This window comes from Crotalus tigris, unplaced genomic scaffold (genome assembly GCF_016545835.1).
Source record: "Crotalus tigris isolate CLP2741 ecotype Arizona unplaced genomic scaffold, ASM1654583v1 scf7180000020918.456699, whole genome shotgun sequence".
Classification (NCBI taxonomy): domain Eukaryota; kingdom Metazoa; phylum Chordata; class Lepidosauria; order Squamata; family Viperidae; genus Crotalus; species Crotalus tigris.
The window spans coordinates 136,367-156,103 of record NW_024098254.1 but is presented as its reverse complement, the minus strand read 5'-3'; the positions used below and the strand labels follow the sequence as shown (position 1 = coordinate 156,103).

The window sequence follows — 19,737 nt, the reverse complement described above, 5'->3', positions numbered from 1 at the left end:
GGGGAAAACAACTGATAGGCAGGATTCTGCTTTCTGCTGACCAAGGAAAATATTGACCTTGAGAAGATCCTCAATATTCCAGAAGATCAGGTTTGTCCTTCCACAAGGTCAATTTTCCTGAAGACCACACTGATTCTTTCAGAAGGTCAATATTCCAGAAGACCATGTATCTTCTCCCACAAGGTCAGTATTACAGAAGGACATGTTTGTCCTCTCCACGAGCTCAATATTCCAGAAGAGCTCATTGGTTCTTTCAGAAGGTCAATATTCCAGAAGACCATGTTTGTCCTTCCATAAAATCAATATTTCAGAAAACCACATTTGTCCTTCCACAAGGTTGATATTCCAGAAGACCGTTTGTCCTCTCCATGAGCTCAATATTCCAGAAGAGCTCATTGGTTCTTTCAGAAAGACAATATTCCAGAAGACTATGTTTCTTCTCCCACAAGGTCAGTATTATAGAAGACTATGTTTGTCCTTCCACGAGGTCAATATTCCAGAAGAGCTCATTGGTTCTTTCAGAAGGTCAATATTCCAGAAGACCATGTTTGTCCTTCCATAAAATCAATATTTCAGAAGACCACATTTGTCCTTCCACAAGGTTGATCTTCCAGAAGACCACGTTTCTTCTCCCACAAGGTCAATATTCCAGAAAAATCACGTTTGTTCTCCAAAAGGTCTATAATCCAAAAGACCATGTTTGTTCTTCCACAAGGTCAATATCCCAGAAGACCATGTTTGTTCTCCCACAAGGTCAATATTCCAGAAGGGCTCATTGGTTCTTTCAGAAAATCAATATTCCAGAAGATCATGTTTGTCTTTCAATGATCAATATTCCAGAAGACCACATTTCTTCTCCCACAAGGTTTCTGCCACAATGTGGGACTTCCCTTCCATGATTGGCACAATGCTGACGAGAAGGAGATCTGAAGCATATAGAGCAGGGGTCTTCAACCTTGACAACTTTAAGACTTGTGGACTTCAACTCCCAGACAACCATTTGTCTGAAATGGTATAGAGTTTCCTGCCTGAGCAGGGGTTGGACTAGAAGACCCCCAAGGTCCCTTCCAACTCTGTTATTCTATTCCAGTGGTTCTCAACCTTTCTAATGCCGTGACCCCATAATACAGTTCCCCATGTTTTGGTGACCCCCAAGTGGGTGTGGCCACCAATAAGAGGGAGTAGGACAGCTAGGGAAAAGGGAAAAAAATGGCGGACAGCGTGGTTTGGCGACCCCCGTGAAATGGTCATTCGACCCCAAATGGGGTCCCGACCCACAGGTTGAGAACCACTGTTCTATTCTATTCTATTCTATTCTATTCTATTCTTCTATTCTATTCTATTCTATTCTATTCTATTCTATTCCAGTGTTTCCCAAACTTGACAATTTTAAGGCATGAGGACTTCAACTCCCAGAATTCCACAGCCAGCAACGCTGGCTGGGAGTTGAAGTCCTCATGCCTTAAAATTGTCAAGTTTGGGAAACACTGTTTATTCTATTCTATTCTATTCTATTCTATTCTATTCTATTCTATTCTATTCTATTCTATTCTATTCTATTCTATTCTATTCTATTCCATTCCGTATATTCTATTCTGTTCCGTTCCATTCCGTTCTATTCTGTTCCATATTTTCTATTCTATTCTATTCTATTCTATTCTATTCTATTCTATTCTATTCTATTCTATTCTATTCTATTCTATTCTACTCTACTCTACTCTACTCTACTCTACTCTACTCTATCCCATCCCATCCCATCCCATCCCTTATGGATATTCTTTCTGTCTGCGCAAGCTGTGCGAAGAAGCCACCTGCCCAGTGGGGCATTTCAGGACATGTGTTTCCAGATACAAATGTCCTTTTCTGTCCATTCGGCAGAACTGTGTGTGTGTTTTTTGCCTGCTGCGTGACTCATGGTGTTTTTTGTTTGGCAACCGTGACGTTCCAGTTTTGCATCTGAGACGGGAAGAGGAAATGAGCAGGGAAGGGGATAGAAGGACTTCTAGATCAGCCATCGATAAACCGGTGGCACCAGAAGATAGCTTGGTCTCCATCATATCCATGTACTTGACCTAGTACAGGGGGTCTTCAAACTTGGCCCTTTTATGACTTGTGGACTTCTCCCAGAATTCCTCAGCCAGCCTCCCTTTTGTTTGTTAGATTTAAGACAGGGGTCTTCAAACTTGGCCCTTTTATGACTTGTGGACTTCAACTCCCAGAATCCCTCAGTCAGCGTGCCTGGCTGAGGAATTCTGGGAGTTGAAGTCCACAAATCACAAAAGGGCCAAGTTTGAAGACCCCTGACCTAGTAGGACATGTTTTGAAGATTTAGAATCCAGGGGTAGGGACCTATGGCCCCTTTATGACCAGTGGACTTCAACTACGAGAATTCCTGAGCCAGCATGGCAGGAATTCTGGGAGTTGAAGTCCACAGGTCATAAAGGGGCTATATTTCTCCACGCCTGGTTTAGACCCACAAAGGAGACAAATTAGTACATTTTCCCAAGTGTGAAACAGTGAGAATCTAGGACAGTGTTTCTCAAAGATGCAACTTTAAGACTATGCTGGCTGGGGACTTCAACTCCCAGAATCCCCCAGGCAGCACAACTGCTTGGTGGGACAAGCAAGGAGCTATCAGTCCAGGCAAAGAAGCGAACAGTAAACCACAGCTTAGTCAAAGAACCACCAAGAACGTTCCCAATAACACTGATGGGGCAAGTCAACCTGCCTCCAGAAGCGGTGAATGCTCCAACACTGGAAGTCTTTAAGAAGAGACTGGACAGCCATTTGTCCAAAATGGTATAGGGTTTCCTGCCTGAGCAGGGGGTTGGATTAGATGACCTCCAAGGTCCCTTCCAACTTTTTAAATTATTATTATTATATAAACAGAGAGCAAACGCCACACTTGCTTCCTAGCCCTGATGGTGTTACCTAGTTGAGTCATGAAACGCCTGCAAGAAAACAACCAAGCTTAGTTATGAAGGGAGAGGGAGAGAGAGAGGGAGGGGGAGGGAGGGGGAGGGAGGGAGGGCAGAAGGAAGGAAGGTTGGTGTTGAAGAAGGAAGGTTAATTTGGAGGGGAGGGAAGGGAAGGTTCATGTTGAAGGAAGGAAGGAAGAAAAGAAAGAAAAGAAAAGAAAAAGAAAAAGAAAAAGAAAGAAAGAAAGAAAGAAAGAAAGAAAGAAAGAAAGAAAGAAAGAAGGAAGGAAGGGAGGAAGGAAGATTGGTTGATGTTGAAGAAGGAAGGTTAATTTGGAGGGGAGGGAAGGGAAGGGAAGGTTCATGTTGAGGAAGGAAGGAAGGAAGGAGGAAGGAAGGAAGGAAGGAGGAAGGAAGGAAGGAAGGAAGATTGGTTGATGTTGAGGAAGGAAGGTTAATTTGGACTCAAGGAAAGAGTTGATGAAGATTAATTAGGAAGGAAGGAAGGCAGGAGGGAGGAAGGAAGGGGGGAAGGAGAGATGAGGAAGGAAAGAAGAAAAAAAGAAAGAAAGAAAGCGAGAGAGAGAGAGAGAGAGAAAGAAAGAAAGAAAGGAAGAAAGAGGAAGGGAGGAGGAAGGAAAGAGAAAAAAGAAGGAAGGAAGGAAGGAAGGAAGGAAGGAAGGAAGGAAGGACGGAAGGAAGGGCGGGCTACAAGCTAATCCCATTTCTACAACTCACCCCCCCCCCCCAATCAACACAACACAAAAGCAGCTGGCATGGCCACAAAGCCTGCTGGGCTTCATCACCACTCCCCCCTTCAATCTTGCGCAATGGAGCCCGTCCTCATAGCCGGCCCGGAGTCACATGTAGGTGATGTGTGAGTGAATCAGCCTGGCAGAAGAGTAGAGGCAAGGAGGAAAGAACGAATCACACGCCTTGCAGGGGATGTGTTTGTGTTTCGCCTACGGAACAGGCCAGGCTGCAGACAGCCTGTCCCAGTAGGGCGGAAGGAAGGAAGGAATTGGAAAGGTGTTTGTGTGTCTGTGCAGGAGTGGGGCAAGGCAACAAAGCAAAGCGTTCATTCCCAAGGCGTCTGCAGAGCTATAAATTCATGGCTAGAATCACAACCTCTCTCTCTTTCTCTTTCTCTCTCTCTTTCTTTCTCTCTTTTTCTCTCTCTTTCTCTCCCTTTCTCTCATTCTTTCTCTTTCTTTCTCTCTCTCTTTTTCTTTCTTTCTCTCTTTCTCTCTCCCTTTCTCTTTCTCTTGCTCTCTTTCTTTCTCTCTCCCTTTTCTCATTCTTTCTCTCTTTCTCTTTCTCTCTTTTTCTTTTCTTTCTCTCTCCCTTTCTCTTTCTCTCTCTTTCTCTCTCTTTCTCTTTCTCTTTCTCTTTTTCTCTCTTTTCTCTCCCTTTTTCTCTCTCTCCCTCCCTCTCTCCCTCCCTTTCTCTTTCACTCTCTCTCTCTCTCTCTCTGCAGCCCACAGCTGCAATGCCGCCTCCCTCCCGCGCTTGTTCCAGGGAGAACAACCCAGAATGTCACAAACACACAAAGCTTTTCAGAGCCCCCTGAGGCTTGCCGGGCATCACGATCGGGCACTGTGGCTGGCACCACAACCTCGTGCAATTAGGTGCCCCAACATGCCTGTCTCAAACGGCTGAGTCCACCCATCGCTTGAACCAGTGAGGTCAAGTCCACCAGACTGCATTGCTTACACCTGGGCAGCTTGGTTCCTACCACGTAGTCCTCGCCTGATGACCATGACTGAGCTCCAAATAGCTTCCCCATTTGACTTGGCTAGTCAGAAAATCGCAAAAAGGGATCACGTGACTGCGGGACACTGCAATCGGCGTAAGTACAAGCCAGTTGCCAAGGGGCTGAATTTTGATCACATAACCTTCGGGGATGCTGCAATGGACTTAAATGCGAAAACTGGCCATAGGTCACATTGTTTTCAGTGGCGTTGTAACTTCGAATGATCGCTAAAGGAATGTTCAACAACAACAACAACAACAACAATAATAATAATAATAATAATGCTCCTTGGGTGCAATCCCAAAACAACTGGAGCACCACTTGAACACCATTGGCATTGACAAATTTGCTATTAGTCAATTGCAAAAGGCGGCCTTACTAGGAACTGCTTCCATCCTGCGACGATATCTGTAATACCATCAAACATCCACATCTGCCTATCCCAGGTCCTGGGTAAGGACTCGATAGGTAGACAAAATGCCAAATCCAGTCTGAACATCTGGCTGACTGTGCGATGATCAATAATAATAATAATAATAATAATAATAATAATAATAATAATAATAATAATAATAATAATAATAATCCCCCAGTGAGGCACTACCTTGACGTGGTTGTGGGGCTTGTGTACTCTGAGGAAGATGAGAGCTATGCCAGAGGTTCAACCATACTGGACAGGTCTCATCAGAGGAGTCAGACAAAGAGTGTCTCTCCCATAAAAAATATGGTGAGACGTAAATTTCAGAATGCCATACCGGCTCGGACGTCGCCCGGGTTAACAAGGTCCGCGCTAGATATTGGAGTTCCTGGATATCTGGTGAAAAATGGGTTACAGGACTCAGGACTGTTGGCTGAGCAACCAGGGCCAGCAGCTGCAGAACTACTGGAAGAAAAGGTGTTTACCCGTCGCAGATACACAGTGATGGAAAACAAAGAAATAATGATCTGTTACTACAGATCAAGTCCAACAAGACGAGGATATCTAAAACGAATGCCGAATTCTGGAAAGAACAACATCCAGAATCAGAAATAACAGAACAGAGACTAGCAGATCAACGCCGATTTATAACACGAAATAAAGTATTTACAGAAACAGAATTGGACGAACTGCAAAGGTTTACCCAGGGCAAAGAAATCAAAGCCTTACAAGAAGTAATTCAGAATGTAGAGGCAAACCAGGGGGAGTTGGCAGTGAAGAATCCAGTAGAGATATACAACTGTTCTCATTTGGAAACCAGGCACCTCTTCCTCAGGAAGAACAAAACCCTCTAACTAAAGAAATAAAAGAATTGAAACAAAGAATAACTGAGCATCTAGAACAGCACAAAAACAACAGAATAAGGCTGCCTGCATTGAAGCTTGTTCCAAAGAAACAGCTAGCACAAGCATTAAAAGATGCAAATACTGCAATAGCAAGTATAAGCACCAATTCACTGCAAGAAACAAACCAACTAATGTACAGCACAGCTGCAGTTATAACAAGAATACCTGGGATGTAAAATCAACAAAAAGAAAAACAAACAAACAGTGCACCACAAAAATGGAAGGTTAGACTAGAAAATAAGATCAGCAAGTTAAGATCACATGCAAGCAAGCTAGAACAGATGAAAGAAAAGAAGCTGAAGAACAAGAAGACCAAAGAATACCTAATCAAGAAATACCACTTAGAAACAAGGAAGATCAAGGAAGCACTGGAAATAATAAAGCAACAAATAACAGCTATAGCCAGGAAAATCAGTAGATATGAAGCTCGAATTGCAAACTATAGGCAGAACCTCCAATTTCAATCCAATCAGAAACGTTTCTACCAATCCATCAATGGAGAAACTGCAAGGAATCAGTCAGTACCTGACAAGGAAGAAACAGTGCAGTTCTGGAAGCAGATATGGGATAACCCAAAGAAATACAACAAGGATGCAGCTTGGTTAAAAGAGGTGGATGCAAATAAAACAGAAGTTGAAATGAAAGAACTAGTAATAACAACAAAAATGGTAGAAAAAAGAGCAAAGAAAATCAAAAATTGGTCAGCACCAGGTGAAGATGAACTGCATGGGTTTTGGTTGAAACATCTAACTGTTATACACCCACTCATTGCCAAGCAGTTCAACAATATACTACAAGGAGGAGAAATTGAAAAGTGGCTAACAACTGGGAAAACCTACCTAATAATGAAAAATCCAGCAAAAGGGGCAACACCAGGTAACTACAGGCCAATTACCTGCTTACCAACAACATTCAAATTACTAACTGGTGTGGTAGCTGATGCAGTACAACAGCATCTAGTTGAAAACAATCTCTTTCCACCTGAGCAGAAAGGAAACCGCCCCAATAGCAGAGGAACAAAAGATCAACTCCTAATAGACAAAATGATCTTGGAAAACTGCAAGAGAAGGAAGACCAACCTGAATGTGGCATGGATTGACTACAAAAAGGCATTTGACTCTCTGCCACATGATTGGATAATAAAGTGCCTAGAAATAACAGGAGTCAGTAGAAACATCAGAAAATTTGTGCAAAGATCGATGGCACAATGGAAGACACAGTTGCAGATCAATGGTGAGAAGCTGGGAGAGGTTAATATCAAGAGAGGAATATTTCAAGGAGATTCATTATCACCATTACTATTTGTTATTGCACTGTTTCCTCTGTCAACAATACTGAATAACTCAGGACATGGTTATCAAACATCAAAAACATCTGCTAGACTATCCCACCTCCTTTACATGGATGATCTGAAGCTGTATGGAAAAACATCATCTGAAATAGAATCGCTGCTCAACACTGTCCGTATATATAGCCAAGATATTGTAATGGAGTTTGGCTTGGACAAATGTGCCACACTTACTATCAAACAAGGAAAAATAGTGAAAACTGAAGGAATCAAGATGCCCCACGAAAATAACATTAAGAGTCTGGACGAGGAAGAATACTACAAATACTTGGGTATCCTTCAAGCTGACAACATCAAGCACACTGAAGTCAAGAAAAAGATTAGAGGTGAATACATCAAGAGAGTGAAGAAGATCTTAAAATCCAAACTCAATGGAGGAAATACCATAAAGGCAATCAACACCTGGGCAATCCCAGTCATTAGGTACACAGCTGGAATAGTGGACTGGACTCAAGCAGAACTAAAAGCAATGGATAGGCAGACCAGAAAAATAATGACAATGAATCATGCCCTTCATCCACGCAGTGACATTGATAGACTTTATCTACCAAGGCAAATAGGTGGGCGTGGAATGCTACAAGTACATCAGATGGTTGAAGAAGAAAAAATGGCTTTGGAAGAATATCTGAAGAACAATGATGAAGATGCACTGAAATTAGTATATCAGGAAGGCTTACTAACTACTGGAGAGACCAAACTGGCCTACAAGAAAGACCAAATGAAGAACAGAATAGAGGCATGGGAAGACAAAGCACTACATGGCCAATACATGAAAAAAATAGCTGGGAAAGCAGATAATAATAAAACCTGGCAATGGCTAAGAGCAGGAAAATTGAAGAAAGAGACCGAGGGACTAATTCTGGCTGCACAAGACCAAGCCTTAAGGACAAATGCATATAAAGTCAAAATTGAGAAGACAGCAACAGACAGTAAGTGCCGCCTATGCAAAGAAGCTGAAGAAACAGTGGACCACTTGGTAAGCTGTTGCAAGAAGATTGCACAGACTGATTACAAGCAGCGGCATGACAAAGTAGCAACAATGGTGCATTGGAAGATCTGCAAAAAATATCATTTGCCTGTAAGCAAAAACTGGTGGGATCATAAAATAGAGAAAGTCATAGAAAATGATAAAATTAAACTGCTCTGGGACTTCAGAATTCAAACAGACAAGCACCTGCAACATAACACCCCAGACTTAACAATTGTCGATAAGAAAGACAAAAAAGTCTGGATAGTGGACGTGGCAGTGCCTGGAGACAGCAGAATAGAAGAGAAAGAACTGGAGAAGATAACAAAATACAAAGACCTACAAATAGAAATAGAAAGACTGTGGCAAAAGCAAGCAAGGGTAGTACCAATAGTCATAGGCTCCTTGGGCGCAATCCCAAAACAACTGGAGCACCACTTGAACACCATTGGCATTGACAAATTTGCTATTAGTCAATTGCAAAAGGCGGCCTTATTAGGAACTGCTTCCATCCTGCGACGATACCTGTAATACCATCAAACATCCACATCTGCCTATCCCAGGTCCTGGGTAAGGACTCGATAGGTAGACAAAATGCCAAATCCAGTCTGAACATCTGGCTGACTGTGCGATGAATGATAAATCAATAATAATAATAATAAGTAGTAGTAGTAGTAGTAGTAGTAGTAGTAGTAGTAGTAGTAGTAGTAGTTGGAAGGTCATCTAGTCCAACCCCCTGAGTATCTAGGGCAGGGGTCTTCAATCTTGGCCCTTTTATGACTTGTGGACTTCAACTCCCAGAATTCCTCAACTAGGCACGCCTGGCTGAAGAATTCTGGGAGTTGAAGTACGCAAGTCATGAAGGGGCCATAGTTCCCCCATGCTGGATGAGGAATTCCGGGAGTTGAAGTCCACAAGTCATGAAGGGGCCATAGTTCCCCCATGCTGGCTGAGGAATTCTGGGAGTTGAAGTCCACAAGTCATAAAAGAGCCAAATTTGAAGACCTCCTGGTGTAAAACAAGTATATTGTCTGAGCGTAGCCACATGTCTTAAAGTTGACAAGGTTAAGCAACACTGGTCTGGACTGACTTGGACTACAACTCCTATAAATCCCAGCCAGCTTTTCGCACGTTTAGAGGACAACCACTTTGTAGTGATGCTTGAAAGATCAAATGTCACGGAGATATTTTCACTAAAAATGGTTCAAAATAAGGCCCAGTGGCTGAATTCTTACAACCCAATGGCTAGGTTCAGACAATATACTTGTTTTACCCCAGGGGTCTTCAAACTTGGCCCTTTGATGACGTGTGGCCTTCAACTCCCAGAATTCCTCAGCCAGCGGGTCATCAAAGGGCCAAGTTTGAAGACCCCTGGTTTAGGACTACATACCTGTATTACATACTTTATGAGGGGAAAAAAAGCAGAAATCTTACTCTTGTTCTACATTTAGTGAAAATTACCTCTCTTCCAGCCGCGGAGCCACAAAGCAACCCACAAAAATCTGAACTAGGCCTCTATCTACTCTTTTTTTCCAGAATGTTCCTTCAAGATTTCCTCAAAATACTCATACCTGTCTTATATATTCTATAGAACAGGGGTTTTCAAACATGGCCTTTTGATGACTTGTGGACTTCAACTCCCAGAATTCCTCAGCTAGGTGTGCCTGGCTCAGGAATTCTGGGAGTTGAAGTCCACAAGTCATGAAAGGGCCAAGTTTGAAGATTCCTGGTTTAGGACTACATACCTGTATTACATTCTTTATGAGGGGAAAAAAAGCAGAAATTTTACCTTGTTCTACATTTAGTGATAATTACCTCTCTTCCAGCCGTGGAACCACAAAGCATCCAAGAAAAATCTGAGCTAGGCCTCTATCTACTCTTTTTTTCCAGAATGTTCCTTCAAGATTTCCTCAAAATACTCATACTTGCCTTATATATTCTATAGAACAGGGGTCTTCAAACGTGGCCCTTTAATGACTTGTGGACTTCAACTCCCAGAATTCCTCAGCCAGGCATGCCTGGCTGAGGAATTCTGGGAGTTGAAATCCACAAGTCATCAAAGGGCTACGTTTGAAGACCCCTGATCTAGGGCTTGGATGGTCATCTTACTGGACCCTAACGTGACTTCAGTTTCCCTGTTATTTTATCCAAGCTTATTTATTTATTCATCTAGTGATTTGTATCCCCCTTTACTTCGTGAAGTTCTCAACTTACAACTATTTGTTTAGTGACCGTTCAAAGTTATGACCGTTTTTCACACCTATGACCATTGCAGCACCTCCCCCTCCCCCAAGGTCACGTCATCAAAATTCAGACACTTGACAACTGTCTCATACTTCACTTAACGACCGTGTGACTAATTTAACGATGGCCGCGATTCCCTTAACGAGCGTGGCACGAAAGGCCGTAAAATGGGGATCAAAGCTCTCTTAACAATCGTCTGGCTTAGCCACTGAAATTTTTAGACTCCATTGCCGTCGTAAGTCAAGGACTACCTGCGTTTCGCCCTGGAAAGCCAGCAGACAGCTTCATTACATTGCTTGGAGAGGAGGCTAAGGAACACAGCCAGCTGCGTGGCTGTTTCCCCATTAATCCGTCATAGCAATAGCCCACTAAAGCAGCAACAGGCAATTTATCTCAAGACTCTTGGAGAGAAATGAAGACTCTTGGAAACTTCCCTGCCTTGAACTGCACACAAAAAATGCATTTTTTTCCTGTTCTCATCCAGCAGAGCTTGGGGGGGGGGGGAAATCACAGAAGGATCAAACCTGAAGGCTTCTTGTCAGCTTATGTTTTGGCCATCTGTCTGAAAAAGCCTTCCCAAAGCCACAGGTCTAATTTTTAGAATAGAATAGAAAGGAAGGGAAGGGAAGGGAAGGGAAGGGAAGGGAAGGGAAGGGAAGGGAAGGGAAGAGAAGAGAAGAGAAGAGAAGAGAAGAGAAGAGAATAATGGAATGGAATGGAAGAGAAGAGAAATATAGAATAGAAATACAGAATAGAATAGAATAGAATAGAATAGAATAGAATAGAATAGAATAGAATAGAAATACAGAATAGAAATACAGAATAGAATAGAATAGAATAGAATAGAATAGAATAGAATAGAATAGAATAGAATAGAATAGAATAGAATAGAAGCTGGAAGGGACCTTATCTGAAATGGTATATAGGTTCTGCTACCTGAGCAGGGGGGTTGGACTAGAAGACCTCCAAAGTCCCTTCCAACTCTTTAAGTCTGTTACCGGTTATTCTTTTTACAACAGTTCATTTAGTGACCGTTCAAGATTACAAGAGCACTGAAAAAAAATGACTTAGGGGCCTGTTTCCCACGAACCGTCGCAGCATCACATGATCAACATCCAGAAGTTTGTCAACGCCAAATAACATACATGACAATACAAGAAGGTTGGTTAGAAGACCCAAAAATAAGGACATGGAAGATGACTTGGCAAAGAAAAAAAAACTAGAATAAGACTGAAGAAGAATGGAATTTCGACCGTCTTATGAAAATTTAAAATAGAATATATTTAAATAGATAAGATGTGTATGTTGTCGCGTCTTATCAACATCACAGGTCATAAAATGGGGCAAAACTCAAGCCTTAATAACTATCTTGCTTAGCCACAGAAATGTTGGGCTGAACTGTGGCTGAAAATAGATGACGGCTTTATTTGTTAATTCCTTCTGGATCAACTCTCAGATGGCAGCCGGCCACTGTGTGAGTTTGTCTCTCCTGGGGCAGCACCACAATCCCATTCAGGGGAAGATATGCCCCACATCTCCATTATCCTTGTACAGATAGTCCTCGACTTAACGACCGCAACGGAGCCAAAATTTTCTGTTGTTAAGTGAGACATTTCTTAAGTGAGTTTTGCCAGAGTTGCTAAAGGAATCACTGAAGATGACAAGTTAAGAACACTTGTTAAGTGAATTTGGCCCAGCCCCCCTTGTCTTGTCTTGTCAGGAGGTTGCAAAAGGAGATCATGTGACCCCCTGCAACCATCATAAATGTGAGTCAGTTGCCGAATGTCTGAATTTTGATCACGTCACCGTCATAAGCCTGAACCGGTTGCCAAGCGTCCGAATTTTGATCACGGGACCGTGGGAAAAGCCACCAGTGTGAGAAAAGGGTCCTAAAGTGCCTTTTTTCAGTGCCCTTGTAACTTTGAACGGTCACTAAATGTCCTGTTGTAAGTCGAGACTAGTTGTATCAAATGTTGATGCCTTCCTTCTATACATCCTGAGCACTGCTCTCTATGCATTTAATGCCAGATGCGAAACAACAAGAGCTGAACCACAACAGCAATAGCATGTAAAGTGTCCCTTCCATTTCCCCCCCCCCCCCAAATTCCCCTGGAGGGGCACGGAGGCACAAATTCTCAACAACAATGGGCAGAATACAAAGGGGACAGCGGACCGTTCTTGATTCTTCTCCGTTTTGAGTCTTTTGCAAGGCCACTGTGTGTATGTATGTATATATATATATATATATATATATATATATATATATATATATATATATATATAAATAACCAGGCCTTTAAAACAGACCAAAAGCCTTTTCTTTTCCATGGGGGGGGGCTCTGTTTGGACAGACAACCGGCAGGCTGAGTGAGCTCTGCCCCCCAACTTTACAAAGCCGTTGTCCACATCTTCACAAACCGACAACAAAAACGAGTGTTGCTTGCTTTTTTTTTTTTTTTTAAAGACAACTAATTCTGGCAGTGCTAATACTATTTCTAATGTGTGAGTCACTGCTTGTATGCCCCACTCCCCCGCCCCATCCAGCAGAGCAGGAAAGATATAGAAAACAACTTGTCTCTAGAAGTTGTGAAAGCTCCAACACTGGGGGTTTTTAAGAAGAGACTGGACAGCCATTTGTCTGAAATGGGGAAGGGTTTCCTGCCTGAGCAAGGGGTTGGACTAGAAGACCTCCAAGGTCCCTTTCAACTCTTCTCTTCTCTTCTCTTCTCCTATTCCTATCCTATCCTATTCCATATTTTCTGCTCTACTCTACTCTATACTCCATTCCATTTCTATCCTATCCTATCCTATCATTCCTATGCTATATTATGCTATCCTATGCTATGCTATCCTATTCCATAATTCCTATCCTATCCTATCCTATCCCATATTTTCTACTCTACTCTACTCCATTCCATTCCACTTCTATCCTATCCTATCCTATCCTATCCTATCCTATCCTATAATTCCTATGCTATGCTATGCTATGCTATGCTATGCTATGCTATGCTATGCTATCCTATCCTATCCTATCCTATCCTATCCTATCCCATATTTTCTACTCTATTATTTTTCTATTCTATTCTATTCTATTCTATTCTATTCTATTCTATTCTATTCTATTCTGTTCTGTTCTGTTCTGTTCTATTTCATTTATTATTCCATTCATTATTCTATTCTATTCTATTCTATTCTATTCTATTCTATTCTATTCTATTCTATTCTATTCTATTCTATTCTATTCTATTCCATTCTAAAAAAAATCCGTAAGAGACTGGAAGCTATTTCCACCAGCCTCTTATTTCCTTATTCATTTATTATTATTATTTCACACATCCTCGACTTACAACATTTCATTCAGTGACTGTTCGAAGTTACAACGGCACTGAAAAAAAGCGACTTAGGACCATTTTTCACACTTACAGCCGTTGCAGCATCACGTGATTTAAACTCGGATCCTTGGCAAATGTCTCGTATCTATGACTTTTGCAGCGTCCCATGTGTGTGTGTGTGTGTGATGCGATCCCCCTTTTGCGACCAAAGTGAATGGGGGAGCCTGATTCACTTAACCGCCATGTGACTTACTTAACAACTGCAGGGATTCCCTTAATGTAATGAGGCAAAGGAAGGTCGTAAAATGGGACAAAATTCCCCGAAGGGATTTCTCATTTAGTAACAATACATTCTGGGTTGTAAGACAATAACTAACTTGTAAATCTTTATTGTTTTATAACAGTGGTTCTCAACCTTTTTAATGCCGCGACCCCCAACCGGTCGTAAGTCGAGGACTACTCAACCGGTCGTAAGTCAAGGACTACTCAACTGGTGCAACACCGTTTGCAGAATGGGACTTTTGGCGGGCTCAGCAGGGCAGAGACAGCCTGGACAATTCCTATTGGCTTTTGAAAGCCTATAGAATTAGACTCTATTCAAGAGAATCTATTCTATTGGCTTTCAAAAGCCAATAGAATAAAAGGGAGTAGCACAGCTAAAGAAAAGGGGGAAAAAAATGGCGGACTGCGTTGTTTGGCGACCCCCATGAAATGGTCGTTCGACCAAATGGGGTCCCGACCCACAGGTTGAGAACCGCTGGTTTATAACGAAGCTTATAAAATGTGTTCCTTAGCAAAGAGGCTACCCCAGGCTGTTACTTTTTCCTAGCACCGCCTTCTGCAAACAAAGTTATCCTATCTTGCCTACTTTAAGCCCTGTGGACTTCAACTCCCAGAATTCCCCAGCCAGCCTAGCTGGCTGGGGAATTCTGGGAGTTGAAGTCCACAAGTCTTAAAATTGGGCAAGGTTGAACATCCCTGATTTATATCTTCTCTCCTCCTCTTCTCACACAAATAGACCCCTCCACAGGCCTCTCCCCCAGACCCAATACACCTCTTCATTCAGAAGCCGCCCCTCCTTTTATTTCGCACACCCCAAAACGCCTCTTGCAACCGTTTTTTTTTTTTTTTTTTACTTGCACCGTGAAAGCCTGGGGGGGGGGGAACAATCTTGGAAGGAGCCTCGAAAAGACGGGGGGGGGGGGGAGCTGTAAAGCGCTTGGCCTCCATCCCAGCAGAGGGCAGTTGCACCCTCTCCCACCCCTTTGAACCCCCCCCTCCACATTTTCTTTTTTCCTCCTGGCTCCCAGCCCACAAAGGTTGCAGGGGAGCCCAGCAAAACTTCCCAAGGCAGAAATTAAAGGCAGCATTTTATATAGAGAGATAGATCTAGTCAACACGGAGGATTATTATTATGATGATTTTGGTCTTCGAGTTGATTCATTTTTTTTCTCCTTAAGGCGCCAGGGAGAGAAAAGGGCAGGCCACAGTAAATCAATCAATCAATCAATCAATTAATCAATCATAAAGGTCTCCGTGTTAGATAGATAAGATAGATAAGATAGATAGATGATAGATAGATAGATAGATAGATGAGATAGATAGATGATAGATAGATAGATAGATAGATAGATAGATAGATAGATAGATAGATAGATAGAAGATGGATATAGAGATGGAGAGGAAGAGATGATAGATGGGACAGGATGATAGATAAACAGATAGATAGATAGATAGATAGATAGATAGATAGATAGATAGATAGATAGATAGATGGAGAGGGAGAGATGATAGATGGGACAGGATGATAGATAGATGATAGATAGATAGATAAATAGATAGATGATAGATAGATAGATAGAAGATGATATAGAGATGGAGAGGAAGAGATGATAGATGGGACAGGATGATAGATAAACAGATAGATAGATAGATAGATAGATAGATAGATAGATAGATAGATAGATAGATAGATAGATAAGTAAATAAGTAAGTAAGTCAATAAATAAATAAGTAAATAAATGTCTTTGGGTTGATTTTTTTTTTCTTAAGGGAGAGGAAGAGAAGAAAGCAGAAGCCCAGGAATCAAAACACCAGGCCACAGTAAATCGATCAATCAATCAATTAATCAATCATAAGGGTCTCCGGGTTAAATAAATAAATAAATATCTTTGGGTTGATATTTTTTTTTTCTTCTTAAAGGAGAGGAAGAGAAGAGGGCAGCAGCCCAGGAGTCAAAACACCAATTATTATCCATTAATAATAAATGTCTTTTGTGTTGAATAAATATAAATATATAAATACGTACATACATAAATAAATAAATCTCTTTGGGTTGATTTTTTTTTTTTCCTTAAGGTGAGAAGAGAAGAGGGCAGGAGCTCTTCTCGGAGTCAAACCCCAGGCCACAGTCAATCAATCAATCAATCAATCAGTCAATCAGTCAGTCAATCATAAAGGTCTCCAGGAGGGATGGGTGGAGAGATAGACAGACAGACAGATATCTAGACAGATAGAAAATAGATAAGATAAATCCATCCTGTAAATGCGCTCACCGCAAAAGACACACACACACACACACACACACACATACACAGAGACACGAGCAAAACTCGCCAAACCAGCGCAAAAGGCCTTACCTGCGCAGCTGGAAAACAGCAAAGGCGCCAGGACAGAGATCCAGAGACCTCGAGGTGACATGGCGAGCGTTTCCATGATCCTTTCCACACTGCCCGGGTGGAGGGAGAAAGCGAGGAAGAAAAAGAAGAAAAAGAAGGGGGGAAAATGCATTTGAGAAGTGAGCGCGTGGCGAGGAAGGAAAAAAACCGTGTGTGTGTGTGTGTGTGTGTGTGTGTGTGTGTGTGTGTGTTGGGGGGGGCTGTCGCTCTCGTTGTGCTAAATCAAGGGCAGGTTAAAAGTGGAGGGCGGGCGGGTGGGCAGGAAGGCTGCCACAGCATCGCCCCGTTTCCAAAACGGGGGTCGGGGTGGTGGGGTACCCCTCCCAGTTCCTTGCCTCCCAGGATCCCAGGAGGAGGAGGAGGAGGGAGGGAGGGAGGGAGGGGTGGAGAGGAGAAGCCCAGCCCCAGATACAGATAAAGGAGAACATTGGGGGGGGGGGGTTAGGGTCTTGGGTACTCTTGAGTTGTTTGCTTTCCGACGACGTTCGGTGACTGATGCGCGCTGAATCCCCTAGTTTTGGCCACCTAACGTCTGCAAGGAAACAACCCAACTGGAAGGATGTGTGTGCGTGTCTCTCTCTCTCTCTCTCTCTCTGTCTCTCTCTCTGTGTGTGTGTGTGTGTGTGTGCGCGCGCGTGTTAAACACGGGGTAATGAATAAACACGGGGTAAAGTACCTTGGCGGGGAGGGGTGCGTGGATGGAAGAGGCAAAGAAGGGGGGGGGGTCTCTTTGAAAGTCTGCAGACCCCCCCCCACACCCCGTCCCAAGAAGAGACCGGCGGGCACGTCCGCTCCTTTCATCCCCCCCTCCCGCGGCTACCCACCCCCCCACCAGCCCCTCACTCACCGGGCGGAGGCGGGGGCTCCGACGACCCCCGCTGGCTTCTTCCCGCTGGGCTGGGGGTGGGGGTGGGGTCGTCCGGGGACCCCGAGGCCAATCCGAGGAGGGGGGGGAAGGGGCTTCACCCCGGCTGGGTCCGGCTGGAGCCCCGGAGGGGAGTCAGGCGGGCAGCGGCGGGGGCGGCATCGGTGGGAACGTGGACCCCGCTTCCCCGGCCCGTTTTGCCCGTAGCAGCAGCAGCGGCGGGTGCCAGAAAGGGAAAGTAGCGGGGGGGGGGACGCTGGGCTTTCACCTCGGCCGCCCCCGCTGGCTCCTGCAGCGCCTGCCTCGCTCTGCAGCTCGGGCGCAGCTTGCCGTCTGCGCGGCTCCCGCTTTAGCAAGGGAAGGACCCGCCCCTCTCCTCTCCTCCCCTCCCCACTCCTCCCCTCTGTTGCCTAGCATTGGCGGGGCTCCGTTTGGAGGGGAAGCGAAGTGGGAGGGGGGAGGGCGAGGCAGACGTCCCCTCCCCCATCCCCTCCCTCCCTCCTTCCTCACCCCCTCCCTCCCTCCCTCCCTCCCTCCTTCCTCCGCCCCCTCCCCTTCCCTCCATCTTTCGAGGAAGGGGGCTCCCCGCTTCCCGAAGCGCTCCGGAGCGCCTAGAGCTTTGCAGCGCTCCCAAGTTCCAGCTGGAACAGAGCGGAGTTTATTATTTGGGGAGGGGGGGAGGACGCGGGGGGGGGGCGGCGAGAGAGAGAGAGAGAGAGAGAGGCGGGGGTCGGAGCTGCTGCAGGGCTCCCAAGATTTGGGGAGGGGGACTCACTGGGGGGGGGGTTGTCCAGCTAAGGTCACCCCTGCTTGGAAGGCGGGGCGCTTCGTTTCCCTTAAGGTGGGCTGTGGGGGGGGGGAGAAGAAAGCAGCCGCTCCGGGTCTGGGTCCGCAGCGTTTCCCCCCCCCCTGCCCGGTTGGTTCACGGTTGTGTGTGTGTGTGTGTGTGTGTGTGTATGGGGGGGGGAGGCCCGTTTGCACCGCGCCCCTCCCGGTGCACGGAAGATCCCGCCGGAAAAGGGGCTCCTCCGGCCCCGCGGCGGCTCCAGCCCTCCCCCCGGAAAGCGCCAGCCCCCAACCCGGGCGCGCAGAGACCTACCTCCGCCCCCGCCCGATGCCTGGCGAGCCGCTCGGAGTTTCCACGCGAGGCCTGGCAGCGTCCCGGCGGCCCGCTTGGCTCTGGTCTGGAGGGAAGGAGGGGAAGAGGACGGGGGCAGGAAACCAGCGGGCGGCGGAGGAGCGGTCAAGGCTCCGTGAAAGAGGAACCCGCGGCGGGCTGGCGCTGCGAAGGCAGAGAGAGAGAGGGAGGGAGGGAAGGAGAGAGGGAGGGAGACAGGAAGGAAATGGAGACAGGCAGAGGGAGAAAGGAAGGAAGGAAGGAAATGCAGACAGGAGAAGAAGGAAGGAAGGAAAGAAGGAAGGGAATGCAGAAAGGCAGGAGGGAGAAAGGGAGGAAGGAAGAAAGAAAGGAAATGCAGACAGGAGAGAAGAAGGAAGGAAGGAAGGAAGGAAGGAAGGGAATGCAAAAAGGCAGGAGGGAGAAAGGGAGGAAGGAAGGGAGGAAGGAAGGGAAGGAAATGCAGATAGGCAGGAGGGAGAGAGGAAGGAAGGAAGGGGAAGGAAATGCAGACAGGAGAGAAGAAGGAAGGAAGGAAGGAAGGAAGGAAGGAAGGAAGGAAGGAAGGAAGGAAATGCAGACAGGATAGAAGAAGGAAGGAAGGAAGAGGAAGGAAGGAAAGAAAGAATGCAGAAAGGCAGGAGGGAGAAAGGAAGGAAAGAAGAAAGGGAATTCAGAAAGGCAGGAGGGAGAAAGGAAGGAAGGAAGGAAAGAAGGAAAGGAATGCAGAAAGGCAGGAGGGAGAAAGGGAGGAAGGAAGGAAGGGAATGCAGACAGGCAGGAGGGAAAGAGGAAGGAAGGAAAGAAATGCAGGCAGGAGAGAGGAAGGAAGCCAGGAAGAAGAAAAAGAAAGAAAGAAAGAAAGAAAGAAAGAAAGAAAGAAAGAAAGAAAGAAAGAAAGAAAGAAAGAAAGAAAGAAAGTTCTGTCTGTCTTCAAGTCTGGAGCCTTTTTAAAATGATATTGGACCAGCCAATATCCTGGTCTGTTCCACCCTGGAAAGTGTGAATCTGCAACTGTAGCCCGGAGGGATTTCTTCTGCTCCACAAAAGGTGGGGCAAGCCCTGTTTCCAAGAATTCTGGGCTTGTTAGCTTTCTACCTGGGTTGGCCTCCACCTGAAACTTAGGAAAGAAAAAAATAAAAGGAAAAAAGGACTCTTAAATGTGCCTTCCTCTTTTTCGTAGCAGGTGTGC

At 44.9% G+C, this 19,737-nt stretch overlaps 1 protein-coding gene across 2 annotated transcripts in view; it reads right to left on the bottom strand.

Annotated features, from left to right (window-relative positions):
• The window catches only part of LOC120319655 (tyrosine-protein phosphatase non-receptor type substrate 1-like), a 137,431-nt gene extending 118,633 nt beyond the window's left edge, over positions 1-18,798 (bottom strand). Inside the window, exons 1-2 of one of the 2 annotated variants that reach the window (XM_039368732.1) lie at positions 18,528-18,798; positions 16,525-16,613 (exon numbers count right to left, since the gene is read on the bottom strand). In XM_039368732.1, coding sequence (XP_039224666.1) covers positions 16,525-16,600 — 76 coding nt within the window. In that variant the 5' untranslated portion in view covers positions 16,601-16,613; positions 18,528-18,798. Of the gene's footprint in view, positions 1-16,524; positions 16,614-17,410; positions 17,804-18,527 lie in introns of those variants that run through there. The other variant, XM_039368733.1, reaches the window with a different exon arrangement.
• Between the last annotated feature and the right edge of the window lie 939 nt (positions 18,799-19,737).